We start from the raw sequence: 16704 nt of genomic DNA, 5'->3' as shown, positions 1-16704 counted from the left end.
TGGAGTTCAGTTGCAGCCTTGGCTTTCCTGGTTTGCTCCCTGCAGGACCGGACCAGTGCAGGATAATCCTCCTTGGAGGTGAATCCTATCCTCCATCCTTTGTAGGCCTTTCTTTTTAGCCTCAGGAGGTCTGCTAGGTCCCTGGAGAGCCAGGGGGGGCTGCTGTGTCCTCTTGCTGCCTTTCCTCTGAGATGGAATAGACTTAGCTTGTGCACTGAGGATCGCTCCCTTGAGGAGCAACCACTTTTCTTGAACTACCCTTTCCCTGGGGTCATGGTCCCTTAGGGCCTCACTGACAAGCCTCCTCAGCTTGTCAAAGTTGGCTTTCCTGAAGTCAAGGACTTCTGTGTTGCTGACTGACTTGCCAGCTTTATGGTGGATGGTGAAGGTGATCAGCTCAGGGTCACTGTCACCCAGCTTCCTATCGATCACTAGGTTGCCGATTAGGTCATCCCCAGTACCAGTACCAGGTCGAGCAGCGCTTTGCCTCTCATTGGCCCATAGACTTCTTGAGTCAGGTAGAGATCATCCATGCACGAGAGGAAGCTTTGCGACCGCTCGGATTTTGCTGAGTGATCTTCCCATGAGATGTCTGGGTAATTAATGTAAACTGCTTCTGAAGTGCCTTAAACTGAAGTGGGAAAAGGGACTCTGATTCTGGGATAAGGCAGCACACACTGGGCATTATACTTGCAGATTGATACGGGTTTATTTAAAGCAGGGGTGTTCAACTCATTTGGCTCAGCAGACCAGGTGCAAACTGTGGGGCTTCTTGTGAGCTGGATAACCCGCCTCTGGCAGTGGGGCAGCAGCTGGTTGGTTTGAGTGCTGGAGCCACTGCACTGGCATGGCCCTAGAGCCCAGGGGATGAACACTGCTGCCAGTTGTCCCCACTTTTTCTCTGCTGCTGATTTTAGTCACCAATGACAACCAAAGACCCTGAATTCAGCTGGCGGGGGGGAAAGTAGTGGTGGGATTCATTCCCTGGGTCATGGAGTCGTGCCAACACAGTGATTCCAGCAAACATGCCAACAGCCCCTCAGGACAGCCTGGGCTTAAGGCATAGACCTATAAATAATTCACTGCAAGGAAAAGAAAGTGAGACTTTATAGCATATCAGCTACTCCATGGTAACTGCCCATGTGCACACCCTTTGATAAGTGGTTGATAAAGCTCATTGACTTGTCCTTTTCAATGAGGGCTAAGCTACTGTGAGTTTGCTTCCATTTTCTGTGAGGTGAGAATAAGTAAATAGGCAATTTCTACAGAACGGCTAATGGTAAGTAAAGCCCCATCCCTTTGTACCAGTGTCAATGGTTAACTATTTGTATGCCCATCCCCTCATAATGGTAAACTCGTGGTGGTAAATTCCTCCATGTAGACAAGTCCTGATTGTCTGCAGAGGGCTTTGAGAAGGGAAATGCCATTGTAAGTTCTTCAGTCACCCAGAAAAACCCTTCCTCCTGGCTTAAGAATATCTTGAAACACTCCCTAAACATCCTTCCACCCGATGCTCCGTCCATACCCTAGAAATGTATTACTGCTACAGCTTCTTCCCTAGATTTTTGTAATTGGTTCCTCTAGTACAGAAGGGGGAGGGGGGGAACCTGCAGCAGAGGTGCCACAAGTGGCATGGGGAGCCTCTGTATATGGTACAGGGAGGGGACAGACAGCTGCAGGTAGGGCAGGAAGCAGAAAGCAGAGCAGACAAGAAGCACAGAGCAGGGAGCAGAAAGCAGAGCAGCAGATTGGGCAGAGAAAGGGACTAGAATGACACTTGGGAAGGCCACTCCTGCCAAAAAGGTTGACTTCCCTTGTTCTACGCCTGCAGTCTTGGCTGTCTGTTCCTCCAAAGGCAGTGCATGTCATACACCAAACGGCAGTCACACCACAGGATTGTCCAGCTGCTTCTCTGGATTTCTGGCTGCTGGCAGGTGCATTAGGGGGGAGCAAGTGAAGACATGGGAGGGACTGACTGAAAGGGATAATTTATCACGTATCATTTTGACTGCAGTAGCATCCCAAATGTGCCAAGTGGTTTCTGATCAAAGACAGTCACTGTTCTCATACTGAAAAACTGACTACAAAAAGTTGGGGGGAAAGGGTCAATGTGTAGGATCAGAGTGAAAATAGCCCTATGTCTCACTAGGTCATGTCTGCATTGTTTTCCTAAGTTTAAAACATTGTATTTCCTCACTTCAGCTTCTTTCCAGTTTCAGGCTTGGTGCCGTCCCTCACAACTAATTTCCAACTTGAGTTCCAGTGTTCTCACACCCACTCTGTCCCAGCACTAGCCCACTCCCTCTGAAGATATGAGCTACTCATTAATTGATGGAGATAAGTAAATGATTGATGACCCCAAGCAGAATCTGCTATAACCCAATAAGGAGAAAGAACCTCAGACTCCATGAAGCCCATTTGGGAGAGATTTTGCTGTTGTCTATCTATTTTACAGAAGACCCTACGAGACAGGGAAGGGGCAGGAAGAGAGAGATGGAGTCACTAAATTTCTTTGTAGGCACTTCCAAGTATGTGGGTCTTCAGAAGAAATGTAAACAAGAAGGAGCTGGCCTTGTGAATCAGCTTGGAGAAGGTCTGCCTTGTAGACAGGCATGTAGAAGAAAGCATGGAGATGTATGTGAGAGAAGCAGACAAATGGGTCCTACCAGTGGGAGTGATGGAGCCAGGGGAGACATGAAAAGAGGCAAAAATAGATAAGCAGAGTGTGACTAGACTGCCTGGGGCCTTGATGGCAATTGAAAAAAGCTTAAATTCAGTATGGTAGCAAAGGGAAAGTGTTCAAAGGGGAGCTGAAGGTCAGAGTGGCTCTGTTTAGGGTGGTCTGAGAGACTACAGTGCACGTACCAGGCTGGCTAAGAAGAGAGAGGTTGCAGTTATCAAGATAGAAAACAAGGGCACGTACAGAAGTTGTGCCTCAGCGTACAGAAAGACAAACTCAGCTATTACACACATATGGAAAAAACCCAGCAAGTTTGGGGTTCTGCCTGGATTAATGAGGTGAGACACAGAAGGGATGAATTAATAATAACACTTTGATCTCCTGGTTTCAAGTTTGTCTAAGGCTTCAAAAGCTGAGTGAGGTGCTATCATTTATATTTGTTGCCAGATTTCCAAACCCAGTTGGGATGCTTTGGATGTACAGATGCAATATTAAATTCTGAACATGCCTTCCAGTCAACTGCAGTGTTTCAGAGAACACTCTAAGCACCAGTGAGCAGAAATCACTGTTGGTGAAAACTGGAAAAGTTGAAAGGGGAAAATGAGGGACACATTTGCTAAGTAGATACTACTAGCTTCAACTGCCAGTGTAATTGTTGGTCAATGGTAGCCACTGATACATTCCAGCCTCTGAGAACCTCAACCATAGGACCTCATAGGCTGTGATGGTGAAGAACAGTAAGTCAGAAACCTCAGATAGGTGCCAGTCCATAAAGGGCCCTAATGATAAAATTATGTCCAGCAAATGAATATTTAATACTACCCTCAACCTTACTGACCACTAATATAGAAGGACAGAGGGAATTTATAGAGATGTCTCTTGAATAACAATTCCTTCCGCTGTCTTCTGTATAGGGCCAGCAGACACCAGGACTGACGCAGCTATGTCTGACCTGGTGCCGGAGCCCCGGCAAAAACCAGTAGTGCCGATGAAACCTGTTAGCATTAATTCCAACCTGCTGGGCTACATTGGGATTGACACCATCATTGAGCAAATGCGCAAGAAGACCATGAAGACAGGATTTGACTTCAACATCATGGTTGTAGGTAGGAAGGGTTATGGAGGCTTATAAAGGTCTGTGGGGGAGTGTAAGCAATGCTTCACCCTGGCTTGGAGGGCAATCCCAAAGGTACAGGCTGGAGAGATGATCAGACACAGGGTGTTTTTGTGGATAGGGGTGAAGAAGAGATGCTTTAACATGAGACCAAGCCTAGTTCAAGTCAATCTCTAGTTCACTTTCAGTAATTCTCTTTAACATACATGTTTAGAGGGAAAAGATCTTACCGCACTGAACTGACATCTTCCATGGGGTTAAGTTCCTAGGCCTATTGTTATCATCACACAGCTGTGATATATGCAAGATCACTTGTTCTTGGGTCACCTTTTTAGACCCAAGACACCCCTCATTAGACTCAAGCCCCCCTTGGAAACTGCCAGCTCAGTTTTCAGTCATTTTTTGACTACGGAAAAATAATAGAGCAATTTTTCTGTTGCAAAGAACTCAGAAAGACTAAAAGAGGTCAGAATTGTTTTAACACTATGGATTCCTACTAGAAAACTCAAGGCACGCAGGGTGCTATGGTACTGTAGTTGAGAATCACTGTGCTAGGTGCTTCCTGTTTCCCTTTACCAGGTCAAAGTGGGCTGGGGAAATCAACACTGGTGAACACTCTCTTCAAATCCCAGGTGAGCCGCAAGTCTTCAGGCTGGAACCGCGAGGAGAAGATCCCTAAGACAGTGGAGATTAAAGCTATAGGGCATGGTAAGAGCCAGGAGATCTACTGTGAAGGTGACCAGTAGCAACCACAAAAGGATAGATGTGGTCTTTGCAACGTCTTGCAGAAGATCCCTACATTATGCATTTCTTGCTGTAAACCCTCCCCTTTCCAATGCAAGCCTGTCAGCTCTAGAGGATAGCTCTTCAGAACTGGTGAGGTTCTGGGGACTGCATTGCTTAGAGCATGAGATTAGAGAAAGGCATAGACCTTGCCACTTGTAAATCATCCGTTCAATTGTGTAGCTGTGTTGAAACATGGCCCCAAGATCATCTGGGATGAAAGTCGTTTCCATCTCTCGCTGTTTGGTGGCCTCTATGAACTAAGATGGCCAGTCTCAGCCAAGTACCTAGTGAGAGCACTCTCGTAATCCCAAGTGGCACTAACTGGCTGCAGCCTCAGCAACAGGAATAGGCTGACAGGGCTACTGGGGTGTGGACAGCCTCCTTTCAGACTTAGGCTGTAGATAAACAGAAAACTTCAGCAATACTGAGGCAGATTCTCATCAAGGTCGGCTTAGGCATTAAAGTGAGAGCAAATGTAATTTACTCCTACTTTACTTCAGGGCCCCTTTACACTGCCAGAGTACTGTAAAGAGGCCTTAGCCTGTATTCTTGTAGTGAGTACCATAGAGCTGCACGCTGAGAGCAGATCCTGAGGAAGGGGGATATTGACATCATTTTTGCTTCCTTTCTTCAGTCATCGAAGAAGGTGGTGTCAAGATGAAGCTGACAGTAATTGATACCCCAGGATTTGGTGACCAGATCAACAATGAGAACTGGTGAGTGTTTCTGCATCCACCTCCTTCCTTCTATATTCTGTCCCCAGCTTTGTCTCTGGGGTGACTGCCAGGCCCTGGGGATGGGGACAAGGGGAAAGCCAGCACTGGAGCATCTATGCTTCAGGACAGACCCACAGAACACAGTGAAGAGGAGAGTATGGGCATGTCTACACCATGTCTCTGGTGTGTCCAGGCAGGGGTGATGGATCTTGGCGCTACCTCCAAGATCTCTTTCCAAAGTGCTTAAGAATGGCTCCAAGAACACCCCCAAAGCCACTTTATTGATATGTATCCAGCTTTGGCACCTGTGAGTCGGAGTGGTTGGGTGAATGTTCTTCTGGATTTCTTCCCAGATACACTGTGGATAGAGGGTAAATAGACCCTACAAGTGCCCATGCTGCAGATAGGTCAGCACTGCAAAAGATGAGGCTAGTGTTCTTCCTTATTTAGTCCTAAACTAATGCCTCAGCATGGTGCCAGAGGGATTTAGGATCAAAGTTGCTGCTTGTACACAACATACAAGTCCAGTCCATGGCCCTCACCTGCTTGTAGTCATTAAAGATCTCACAGTAAATTGGGTTGATATAGAGGTGTCAACACTGTCATCCCTGCCAAATTCCAGTCTGGCTACCTTTGTTCTGGCCCCTGAAAAGGCAGCCTGGGGTTTCAAATGGACGTGGAATTCTTCTTCAGTTTCTTCTTATGGCCTGAGCCAGAGCCCACTGAAGTCAATGGAAAGCTGTTGTATGACATTACTGGGAATAGTTAAACAGCCAATGTGTTGTTCTCCAGAGAAGGCTGTACTTCACTGTTAGGTAGAATATGTAGTTTGTTAAGAGTTTGGTAATCTACTAAAGCAGTGGTACCTGGCCTCTTGGTCCTGTAGGCCAGATAAGTGGCATGGGACTGGACCCCAGGCTGGAGTCAGCATGTGGGGTCAGTCCATGGGCCTGATCCCATGTCAGCCTGATTCAGCCATGCACCCAGATCAGGCTGCATGCCAGCCTAAACCTGTGCGGCTGGATCAGGCTGTGCAGCAGTGCAATCTGGCATGCAGGGCCATGTTATCTGGCCTGCAAGGCTCCCCACAGGTCCAGAAATCTGGCATCAGAGGAGTAGCAATTAACAATGCCACTGCTCCCTCCCACCGAACTTCCAGAACCTTGAGGAACCCTGTGAGGTGGATGACAGCACCGCGGGCTGGATCTGTGAGCACAGTTTATTGGAGGAAAAGGAAAAGGGCCAGGAAATTGAATATTACTACAGTTATTGTTTGTTTAATTGGTTTGAATGTATGTGGCAATTGGTATGTAACAAACCAATTGTTTGTTTAATTGTTTTGAATGTAGCACAGTTGGTACAACCCATTTCTAACAAATTAGGTAATCCAAAATCTTTCCTGGGCTAAGAGTTCAGAGGCCACCCTTACAGCCCTCCCGCTGTCTAAAGATCAGAAGATTCAGGCTATTTCAGACCAAAGTGGAGCAAAATCCAAAGACCAAGAGCTCTCTCAGAGAACACCCTCCCAGCAGCCCCTCACCCTGATTACCATAGAGGCTTTGGCTTGAGCACATCTGCTGATCTCAGATGTGGTGCAGACAAGAGTGAATGCACAAATGCTTAAACACAGATGTCAGTAGCACTGGAAGGATCTGTTCCAGCTAATGGAGATGTCTTTCCTATCCAAAGCCTTCCTTCTCCTGTTGGTGCCAGCAACATTGCATATGTGATGCTGAGAAGGTAATGTGCTTCTCTCTCCCTCTTTCTGCTGCTCACAGTTGGGAGCCAATTGAGAAATACATCAATGAGCAATATGAAAAGTTTCTGAAGGAGGAAGTGAATATTGCGAGGAAGAAACGAATCCCAGACACAAGAGTCCACTGCTGCCTCTACTTCATTTCTCCCACAGGTCACTCGTATGTATCTCAGTGATGCCTCCCTTATGGGTCATTTTTGTTGATCTGTCCCATTCATCCTTTCTCTGTACCATCACATCCTGGTCTGCCTTTGTTTTATCCCCCCATGGGATATCCTGATACTGAAGGTCAAAAAGAAAAGGTCTTGGATGAGATAGCCAGGACAGGTGCCGTCCCTTAGGTTTTCTAAGCAAAGAGCAAAAGAAAAGTTGAAGAGCTCTAGCAGTGGGGTCTAGCTGAGGGTATAAAAGAAGCTTTCATCCCTCAGTCCAGGGAGGGCGAAGAGGTGATGTCCTGTCATTATAGGTAATGTAGTAAAATAACTCTTCCAGTTTCCTTTCTCATGGGTTACAGCTTGCGACCTTTGGACCTGGAGTTCATGAAACATCTCAGCAAAGTAGTAAACATCATCCCTGTTATTGCCAAGGCAGACACCATGACCCTGGAAGAAAAGATTGAATTCAAGCAAAGGGTGAGTACCACCTCCTTCATGCAAAACATCTGCGGCAGAGCCTCCCTCTGTCCTTTTATGAAGGTGGAAGAGGTGGGATGTATTCCTTCTGCTGATCTCTGAGACACACTGGCTGCATCTACACATGCACTTTACTGTGGAGTAGACTAGCTGCAGAGTAAAGTGTAACCAACTACACATGCAGTGGTACTAGGCCACAGTAAATTAATTTACACTGATCAGAAACAGTACTATCTTACACTGGGATAATTTTACTGTGATTAAACACATATGTAGACACTGACCACGGGCATAAATTGTGTCTGGACAGCTCAGCCAGTAGGGTCCAGGCTCCTGCCTGCTGCCTAGCCAGATGACTGTGCACTTTCAGCACCCTTGTGCCCCAGCCAGCTCCTTGGCTGCCTAAAACCACCACGCAGAGCCTGGGGCTGACCCCCATGCCCCCTGCCAGCCTGGGCTTGCTCTGCCCCAGCTCAAATTGTTGCTGTCCTGGGTGCACGTGTAGACGCTGCACCTGGGATTAGTTTACTCCACCTCAAACTGCTCCAGAGTGTATTGTTTTGTATTAATTGCATGTGTAGATGCACCCATTGATACTTTCCTTCATGCTTCAGCACTCCAGCTGATGTCATAGGATCCAGTGCTGGAGTCATTGACTCAGACTTCAGTTATCCTGTAACTGTAACAAAACCTGATCATAGCTCTGTAGTGTGTTACAGTGTGGGGTGTGATGCTGTGTGGTAACTATGACAGTGCTTAGACGGCAGTGGATGGCCCAGGTCACTCAGACTTGTATGGGAAAAGCCAGCTTGGCTGTTGGAAAAATCACAGCAACACAGCTGTTTCCAAGGTACCGTGTGTCAGGGTTTCAGGGCTAGTTCAAAGCCAAAGTCTCCCTTAGCTGGGGCTAATGAGGTAAGAGCAGGCTGAGCTAGCCTTTTCTGCCATGCCTGGGGAAGCATGGGATTGGCTACTGGGAACTGCACCAAATATTGAATCCCTCTGTTGTCTGTAGGACTCAGGAAATACAACATGTAGTTCTCCTTGCTCCTGGTGCTGGCTGGTCTCTATCCACAGTGATGTTGGGGAAGGACCCTCCAAAGCACAACCTGACCACTTGCTCCCACTTGCACACACCAAACCTGGAAATGCAGCTGTGAAACTGCTCCATGGGTGCTCCTTGAAGCTACTTTCCAGCCTGCTAGTGGCAGAGGCTTTGAAAAAGCTAGGGGGTGGTGTGCATGACACTCACAGATTTCTGGATTTGGCATGTGCAAGTGGAAGCAAGTGGGTGAGGTGTACTCAGGAGCTGGGGACACAGTGTAGGCATTCCCTATGCTATTCTTGCTCCAGACATTTGCTTGTTTCCTTGGTGCTTGTTCTAGGTCCTGGTTTTCAGCTTGCCTTCTGGTTTGGACCTTTGATTTGCTCCTGGCCCTCAATATGGACCCAAATTAGTGGTCTGGAGTGCCCGTGCTGGGGCCGTTACACCCTGCACATGTTACAAGATGGTCATTTCAAGAATGTGCTTGTCCTTTAAATCAGTGGTGGCCAACCTGTGGCACAAGTGCCATGAACAACTTGGGCAGCCCTTGCGTGTCACCCAGCAGATCAGGAGAGGACAGGCAGCACAGCAGCCAGCAGGGCAGGAAGCAGAAAACAGAAGAGGAAATTAGTCAGGGAGTACAGAGCAGGGAGCGAAAAGCAGAGCAGATCATGCAGAAGAAAGGGATCAGAGTAGCACATGGGGAGGGCACAAGGCTAACTTGTGGCATGCCTGCCCAAAAGTTTGGCTCCCACTGCTTTAAATGAACCTTTGCAAAACACCAGCTAGCCATAGCAAACCTGTCCTAGGGAACCCCAACTCAGCTCTGACTAGGGTAAAGGAGAGTGTAGTGACCCACTCTGATCCCCTTCTGCTGACTTCTGTCATGTTACTAAGTTACTAATTCTTTGTGATCATAATGTATGTCTAGTAATTGGGTTAGGGCATAAACCCAGTGCACTGGTGGGGGGGAAGCACCCACATGTCCACTGTAGCAGGGATATTCTGTGCAGTGGGAGTATGCTCAGGGGGCCCATGGCCCTTTCTGGTGCAGCCTCTGTGGCACATGTCCCCCTCTGGTGTGACCCATGGGATGCGCAACCCCTGGCCTTTAAAAAGTTGGGCAGCCCTGATTTAATGCTTCTGTTGCTTTTCACTTTAAAACGTTTCCCTGGACAGGTGCGCAAAGAACTAGAGGTGAATGGGATCGAGTTTTACCCTCAGAAGGAGTTTGATGAGGACCTGGAGGATAAAACAGAGAATGACAAAATCAGGGTAGGATGTCCTTTGGCATGGCTGTGGGCTGGCAGGTATTGGAATTTATGGAGTTCAAACTAGTGACAGATCACTCCAGTTTCTAAAGTGCGAGCCAGGGGAAAACTGGCTGTGAATGTAAAGTATTCTCACTGATGCTTCACAACCAGCAGGGAGGATGGGTCATTTCATCTTTTGTTCTTTAATTTGCTTTGTCCCCATTTCTGTTATCACCATGGTGCACTGTGATGGCTGAGCTGACAGGGATATTTGCTCCCCTCCATCTTGCTTGAACACAGCTTTGGTTTGGGTTGGATGAAGGAAGAGAGGACTAGAAGGGACCTCATGGATCAGAGAGTCCAGTCTCCCCCCATTCCAGGAAACCATGTCATAATACCCTTTTCACAAACTGATCAAATCCATCTAAAAAGTAGCTAGTTTTATTGCCCTCCACTACCCCTTTCGGGTAACTGTTCCAGAACCTCACTGATCTGATGGTTCCAAAACCTCCTTCTAATTTCCGGCCTAATTTTTTGTAAGGGCCTTTTATACCCATTTATTCTTATGGCAACATTGTCCTTTACTTTAAATACCTTTACTTTAAATAGCTCTTTTTCTTCCCTGGTGTTATATCCCCCCACAATGCATTTAGAGAGAGCAGTCATAACCCTTCTCCACCTTCACTTTGCTAAGCTAAACAACCCAAGCTTTTTTAGATGTCTCTTTTACTATAAGGTCTTCATTCCCTCCCATCATCCAAGTAGTCATTCTTTACACTTCTTCCTGTTTGAATTCATTCTTGCTGAGTATGGGTGACTAGAGATGTACATGGTATTCCAGATGAGCTCTCATGGGGTGTCAGTGCTTCCACATCTCTCCTGTCAGTGGTGCCAAACTCATTTGGCCCTGTGAGCTGGAGGAGTGGTGCATGGCTAGTCCACAGGCTGAACAATTTGCAGGGCTGGTCCATGTGCTGGATTCAGAGTATGGGGCCATGTCATTTGTCTCCTAGGGCTGTCTGCAGGGCCAGAAATTTGGCAGCAGCAGTGTGAATCACCCTTGTTTCTAGAACTGCAGCAGGCACTACTCCTTCCACCACTGAATTTCCAGCCACTCAGGCAGTCTGGTGAGCCAGATGACACATCTCCATGCTCCAGATCTGGCTTGCAAGGCTCCCCAGAGGGGCAGAAACTAGGCAGTGGAATGAACAGTGGCAGTGTTAATGCCATCAAGTGCCTGCCTGGGGAGCCTGTGACCAAATTCTACATGTGGACAAGCTCTGAGTGCCTGTTGAATCTGGCTCCCCTGCCTGGCAGTTCAAAACAAAGTCCTCGTTAAACACTGCCAGCATTCTTTGTCCTGCAGGAGGCTTATTTTAGCACTGACATGATTTTACTCTTCATAGTCAGAGCAGGAGAATGAACTAGAACCACTCTGGTATTGTTAATAGTGCTCGTATTATTCCTATTTTGAGCTATCTCCTCCTCCTTCTGGCCAGGAACGATTCTGACAGACCTTAGGGAGGATGGAATACATCAAATTACTGCTATGAAGAACATGGGACCACCATGCAGTATAACACGTTATTACAGCTCCACATTCCTCATGCCTGCCATTCAGAAATGCTGGTTGTGCATGCAGACTGATCTAGAGAAGCACAGCACATGTCTACTGAATTCATGGAACCACTGACAGCATCTGCAGACTGAACTATAGAAATAGTAGGAACATCTGCAAACCCAAGGACTGAAATGCAGGGAAAATGGCTTGTTTTGAAAGGGACAGTCATTGGATGTTTCTGTGTAAGAGTTGGGTGATGGGGGAGGAGATGACTGAAAGAGTAGTAGCAGTGTCTACCACCTCGGTCTCATTACTGGTAAGTGTTCAGAGGAGTGGATTGATTACTTCTCTCCCCTGTCTCTCACCAGCAGGAAAGCATGCCATTTGCAGTGGTGGGCAGTGACAAGGAATACCAAGTGAATGGCAAAAGAGTCTTGGGAAGGAAAACACCCTGGGGAATCATTGAAGGTAAAAAGGTCCATCCTTTCATGTTCTTGCCTAGGCTTGCTAAACACCATCCGAAGGTCTTAATATATTTCCCAGCACTCCCCTTAGTGCCTACACTTCCATGGGTTTTTTAACCAACACAAAAAGGATTTTCAAATTACTCCCTTTAGAGAAGCTGTAGCTCCCAGTGCTCAGTCACTGACAGACGGGGTCCCGCTGTCCCTCTGGAACACTGATGCCAAGCAGGGACCCAGGAGGGCACCTCACTCCTCACAGGAAAGCATCCATACTGCTTCCTCCTATTTTTGATAACTGGCAAGCATGACAGCCTACTGGCAATCCACCTATACCACTCTACAGTTCCTGCCCTTGCACCCCAGTCTTAACAACCATGCCCTAAACTGTGCTAATGAAGGCTTTAAAAGGAAACAAACAAACAAACACTTTTTTTGTCTTTTCAGTGGAAAACCTTAATCACTGCGAATTTGCCCTCCTTCGAGACTTTGTCATAAGGTGAGGCCAGGGGTTATGCACTGGTTATTTCATGGTGAGGAATGCTTTTTATGCAATGAATTTACAGATAGAATTTCCTACAGGTGTGATCACCTTAGATGGAAATATTCTCTGAAGGAAGGAGTGACAGCATGTTCTTGGAGGCAGACAGAACAGGACTGAATACTACAAGGAAAAATCTAGGCTTAACTGATGGACAGCAGATCTTTAATCTGTGGGACCACTGTGCCAACAAGAAGCTAGCTGTAATCATAGCTTATGTGAAATAGCTGGCCTGTGTGGCAAGGGACTAAACTGGCATCTTCCCTGGGCCCCATGACACATGCAGCCGGAGAAAGCATATGAGACAGTAATTTCTGTCCCTCTAGGATTTTAGAAAAACCACAAGGAATATTCCTCAAAGCAAGAAACAGATCCTCTGCATGCCTCCTCAGGGCATGATGTTTTGGCATTTGTGTTCGTTGTGACACAATGTCATGACACGATAATGCTCTACTTTTCTGTCCATTATGGCAAAGTCCTCTGGGTGGTCAGAAACAGGTTAATGACTGACTGAGAGGTGTTCATCAAGGGAGGCGACTATTGATAGCAGGGCTACATGGGTTATGCTATCCATGTTGATCAGATGCATCCTGCAGAGATTTAATCTGCTTCTGAGGCATTACATTCTGGGCAAGGCAAGAAGTAGAATACAGGGCTTGAGGAACGAGTTGTCTGAACTGAGATGGCAGCACACCATGAGAGCTGACACCGTGACCACAGCTTTGAACTAGAGGTAGGATATTGGACTGGCAAGGCTAATGACCTGATCAGTGTGACTTATCCTGCCTGACCCTTTTCTTCAGTTGGATGGTGCCACTTTAGCTGATTAACACATTATGGCACCCATACAAAATGAATACCTGGGTTGTTAGCCAGCTTCAAGGGAAGACCCATCCCATTCAAGTTAGAAGATAAAATAGACCAGGAAGAGTAATTGTTGATACAAGACATGCTAACGTTTTCTTTCTTCACCCTCCTCCTGTCTATATCTTTCATCTCCTTATCTCATACAGGACCCACCTCCAAGACCTAAAAGAAGTGACACACAACATCCACTATGAGACTTACAGGGCCAAACGACTAAATGACAATGGGGGCCTCCCCCCAATGACCGTTGAGACAGAGGAAAACCATGAAAGTAACCCATGAATTACCCTCTTCTTGTCACTCACTGTCTCTGGATATTACCACCCACCCTGACTGCCCTTGTCTTTACTGTGGGCCTGTCTTTGAAGCATGTGGAACATCCTCTGTGTGTGTGTGTGTGTGTGTGCGCGCGCGCGTGTAAGGGGGATGGACAAAGAGCATTTCCTCTGTCCTCCCCAGAATGTGCTCCTTTCTGATTTTGCACAGCAGACTTTGTCACCTTTCTCTCTTTCCTGTACCATGGCTCAGTTATATGTCTTGGTTGTGGGAAGTCACAGAGAGAACTCTGGGAGGTGTAGTTTCTGGCGTTTGGGGTTCACTTTTTTGTCAGGAGCCCTGAGGGTCCTGTGCTTGCCCATATAAAAGCCATGGACTTACTGCAAGGACAGTGGAGTCCGTGTACCCAGTGTCTTCAAGATGGTGGTGGCAACCGTGAGCTTCATTCTGGGCAGAAGAGTAATTCCATGGTGGAGGTGAAGGGGGGTTTAATGGTCAGTCTGGGGGAAGTGATAAGTGGTGGTGTTGTATCCTCGCTTCTCATTGTGGCCATCGGAAGAGTTAGTTGTAAAAACATGGATGGGATGGAAAGAATATTATTGCCATGTTTTCCAGTCTGGCCACTGAATGGGAACATGTGGTGGTGGGAGGAAATAGCCAGTTAGATCAAGGACATTCAGATTTGATTTGAGAAGAATCCAAGTACGTTGAGGAACAGGAATATTTTCTAAGGAGCAAACCCCTGTAAACCATGCTGGAAAGAATCCATTTTTAAAAACATTTTAAAATCTATTTCCATGTGACGCCCAAAAGCTGCCTTTGATTGTCACATAGTCTCGATCGTGCCTAGCCTCTGGCTTGTTCTGCTGTGATTACCCTCTTTGGGCTGTTACAGCAGCCAAGAACAGTTGGAGTGCAGCATGTTCTGGTCCTGCTTGTCCCTTCCTTAGTGGATTCTTATGGTGAGAGGAGTCAGGAAGCTACTCTGTGCCAAGCAATAAGCTTCTACTTCGCTGGGAGTATTTTCTGGGGACAAGTCCTGTCTATTATCCAGCCTCCATGCTATCAGAGGAGCACTCATAGATTGCAGAGGAAAAGAGCAGAGGGTTAAAGTGTTTCTGCCTTTGATCTCTTGCATTGGAACCCAAGAGATACTTTCTGTTTGTGAAAGCATTTCATGTTTGCCACCCAGAGGTCCTGCTCTCTCTGCAGCTCCTTCCATCCTTGTTGTCCTTTACCCATATTTTTCTGCTTTTCTGTCTTTCTCCTATGTTTGCTCTCCTCCTCTCTCTCATCTCCCTCTCTCTTCTTTCTTTCCCCTCATTCTTTCTGTCCTCTCTCTTCTGTGCCTCCCCCTTACTTTCCCAAACTGCTTTAGTTCTCGTTTCTCTCAATCTCTTCTCACATTACCTTACTTCCTATTTGGCTGCCTATTGTTCTTCTGTAGCTGATATCTCCCAAAAGATCTTGTATGTATTACTGGTGCGAGTTCATTACATGACATCTGAAAGCTATTGTTTTACTTTCCTATCACAGGAGTGGGGTGGGGGAGAAGATAAAAGCAATGAATATTAATTGAGGGACAAATACTGAGGCCTTTACTAAGGACCAGATTGTGGCATTTAGCCACTGGCCAAAGGTAGACGTGTAACAAATCAGCCAGGTGCCTGGGGCAGTAGGATGCCTGGGGACAGAGATGACTTCTAGCTGCTGCTGTGGTGCCAGCATGGTGCCAACTGATATTTTTCTTCCCCTTACAAATCAGCACCTAAGGTAACTCCCCAAGTTGCCCCGACCTAGTAGTTACACTACTGGCCAAAGAACTGCTAATGAATTCACTGCCCCAGTGGGCAGGGGGACTGTGCAGGCTCCACTATTTCCTCAGATACTTCTACTTGCCCATCAGTCCTTGCCACACCCCACTAGGTACCTGCTGAGACTGTTAGAGCAGGGGTTCCTGCTCTAACAGAAACAGTTCCTGATCCCGGGATCAATAGAGCACTGACAATCAACAGATTCTCTTATGGACCACTGTGCACCAATTTCTCATTAGAAACCCTCTGAAGGTGCATGGGGGCTGGTGTGATCTCTGGGCTGTTGTCATGGCCTCATGAAAGCCCAGCAATCCATGGATCCTGGCCTGGGGACCATGCGTTAAAACATTCATAGAGGAAGAAGAGGATGTGTAAAGGAGTACTGGTGGGAAGGGAAAAGGAGTTCTGTAAAGGAGAGGAACCCACTTTCCCAGGACTAGAATAAGTTCCCATATGACAGCAGTTCTCAGTTCTCTTATGGAGCAGTATGGCATCCCTTTTTATGCTGTAAAGGCTAGTGCTTTTAGGGAAGGGAGGTGAGAAAAAATAGACACTACCATCAGCTGCTCCATCTACTCCCTAGACTGGCCAGGACCATTTTGTTTGGGGTTGTGTTTTCTGGACCCACTGCCCTGAGGGAGCGAAGACTGTGGATATCTTGTGACCTTCCAGACAGATACCCTGGGGAACCTCCTACTGGAATCTTCCACTGACATGCCACGTGACCACTGGCATCCATTGCCTTGGGATCCTTTGGGATGAAAGACGGATGTCATAGGAATGTAAAATTGTTCTCTTTCTTATTTAATTTATGAAGAAATGCATTTTTATTTTTCATTCCAGGCTCCCTTGCATTAGTTATCGTCCTCCCTAGTCCTCCCCAGGCTCAGCCATTTTTATTATCTTTCTTCATATGCCAAACAAATGCAGAGGTTTAAGAGAAGGTTAGAAAAAATAACACTTGACTGGGATACTTTGGTCAGAAATTATCCTGTCTTGAGCAGAACTAGACAGAGTTGGACTAGAAGATTTCCTGAGGTCTCTGCCAGCCCTAATTTTCTATTATTAGTTTTCCCACAGCTTCCACACATGAATAGCTGTATTGGTTTTCCTCTCTTATCTTCAGGGAGATGACCTGGTTTATGATGTAGGGGCTGATCTTCTCAGCACTGAGACCAAGCCATGGGTTAAGAGTATATTTG

At 46.8% G+C, this 16704-nt stretch overlaps 1 protein-coding gene across 3 annotated transcripts in view; it reads left to right on the top strand.

The window, feature by feature from the left end:
• Positions 1–15500, top strand: part of SEPT3 (septin 3) — a 28059-nt gene extending 12559 nt beyond the window's left edge. For 2 of the 3 annotated variants that reach the window (XM_019515081.1, XM_019515083.1), the window contains 9 exons: positions 3595–3786; positions 4374–4502; positions 5215–5296; positions 7075–7212; positions 7567–7684; positions 9909–10004; positions 11912–12011; positions 12452–12503; positions 13559–15500. In XM_019515081.1, the coding sequence (XP_019370626.1) occupies positions 3595–3786; positions 4374–4502; positions 5215–5296; positions 7075–7212; positions 7567–7684; positions 9909–10004; positions 11912–12011; positions 12452–12503; positions 13559–13694 (1043 nt within the window). In that variant the 3' untranslated portion in view covers positions 13695–15500. The remainder of the gene's footprint in view (positions 1–3594; positions 3787–4373; positions 4503–5214; positions 5297–7074; positions 7213–7566; positions 7685–9908; positions 10005–11911; positions 12012–12451; positions 12504–13558) is intronic. The other variant, XM_019515082.1, reaches the window with a different exon arrangement.
• The last annotated feature ends 1204 nt before the right edge of the window (positions 15501–16704 follow it).

Source organism: Gavialis gangeticus, unplaced genomic scaffold (assembly GCF_001723915.1).
Source record: "Gavialis gangeticus isolate Ggan-Ray unplaced genomic scaffold, GavGan_comp1, whole genome shotgun sequence".
NCBI classification, from domain to species: Eukaryota; Metazoa; Chordata; order Crocodylia; family Gavialidae; genus Gavialis; species Gavialis gangeticus.
The sequence above is the reverse complement of the archived record's forward strand: the minus strand, read 5'-3'. Positions and strand labels throughout refer to the sequence as shown.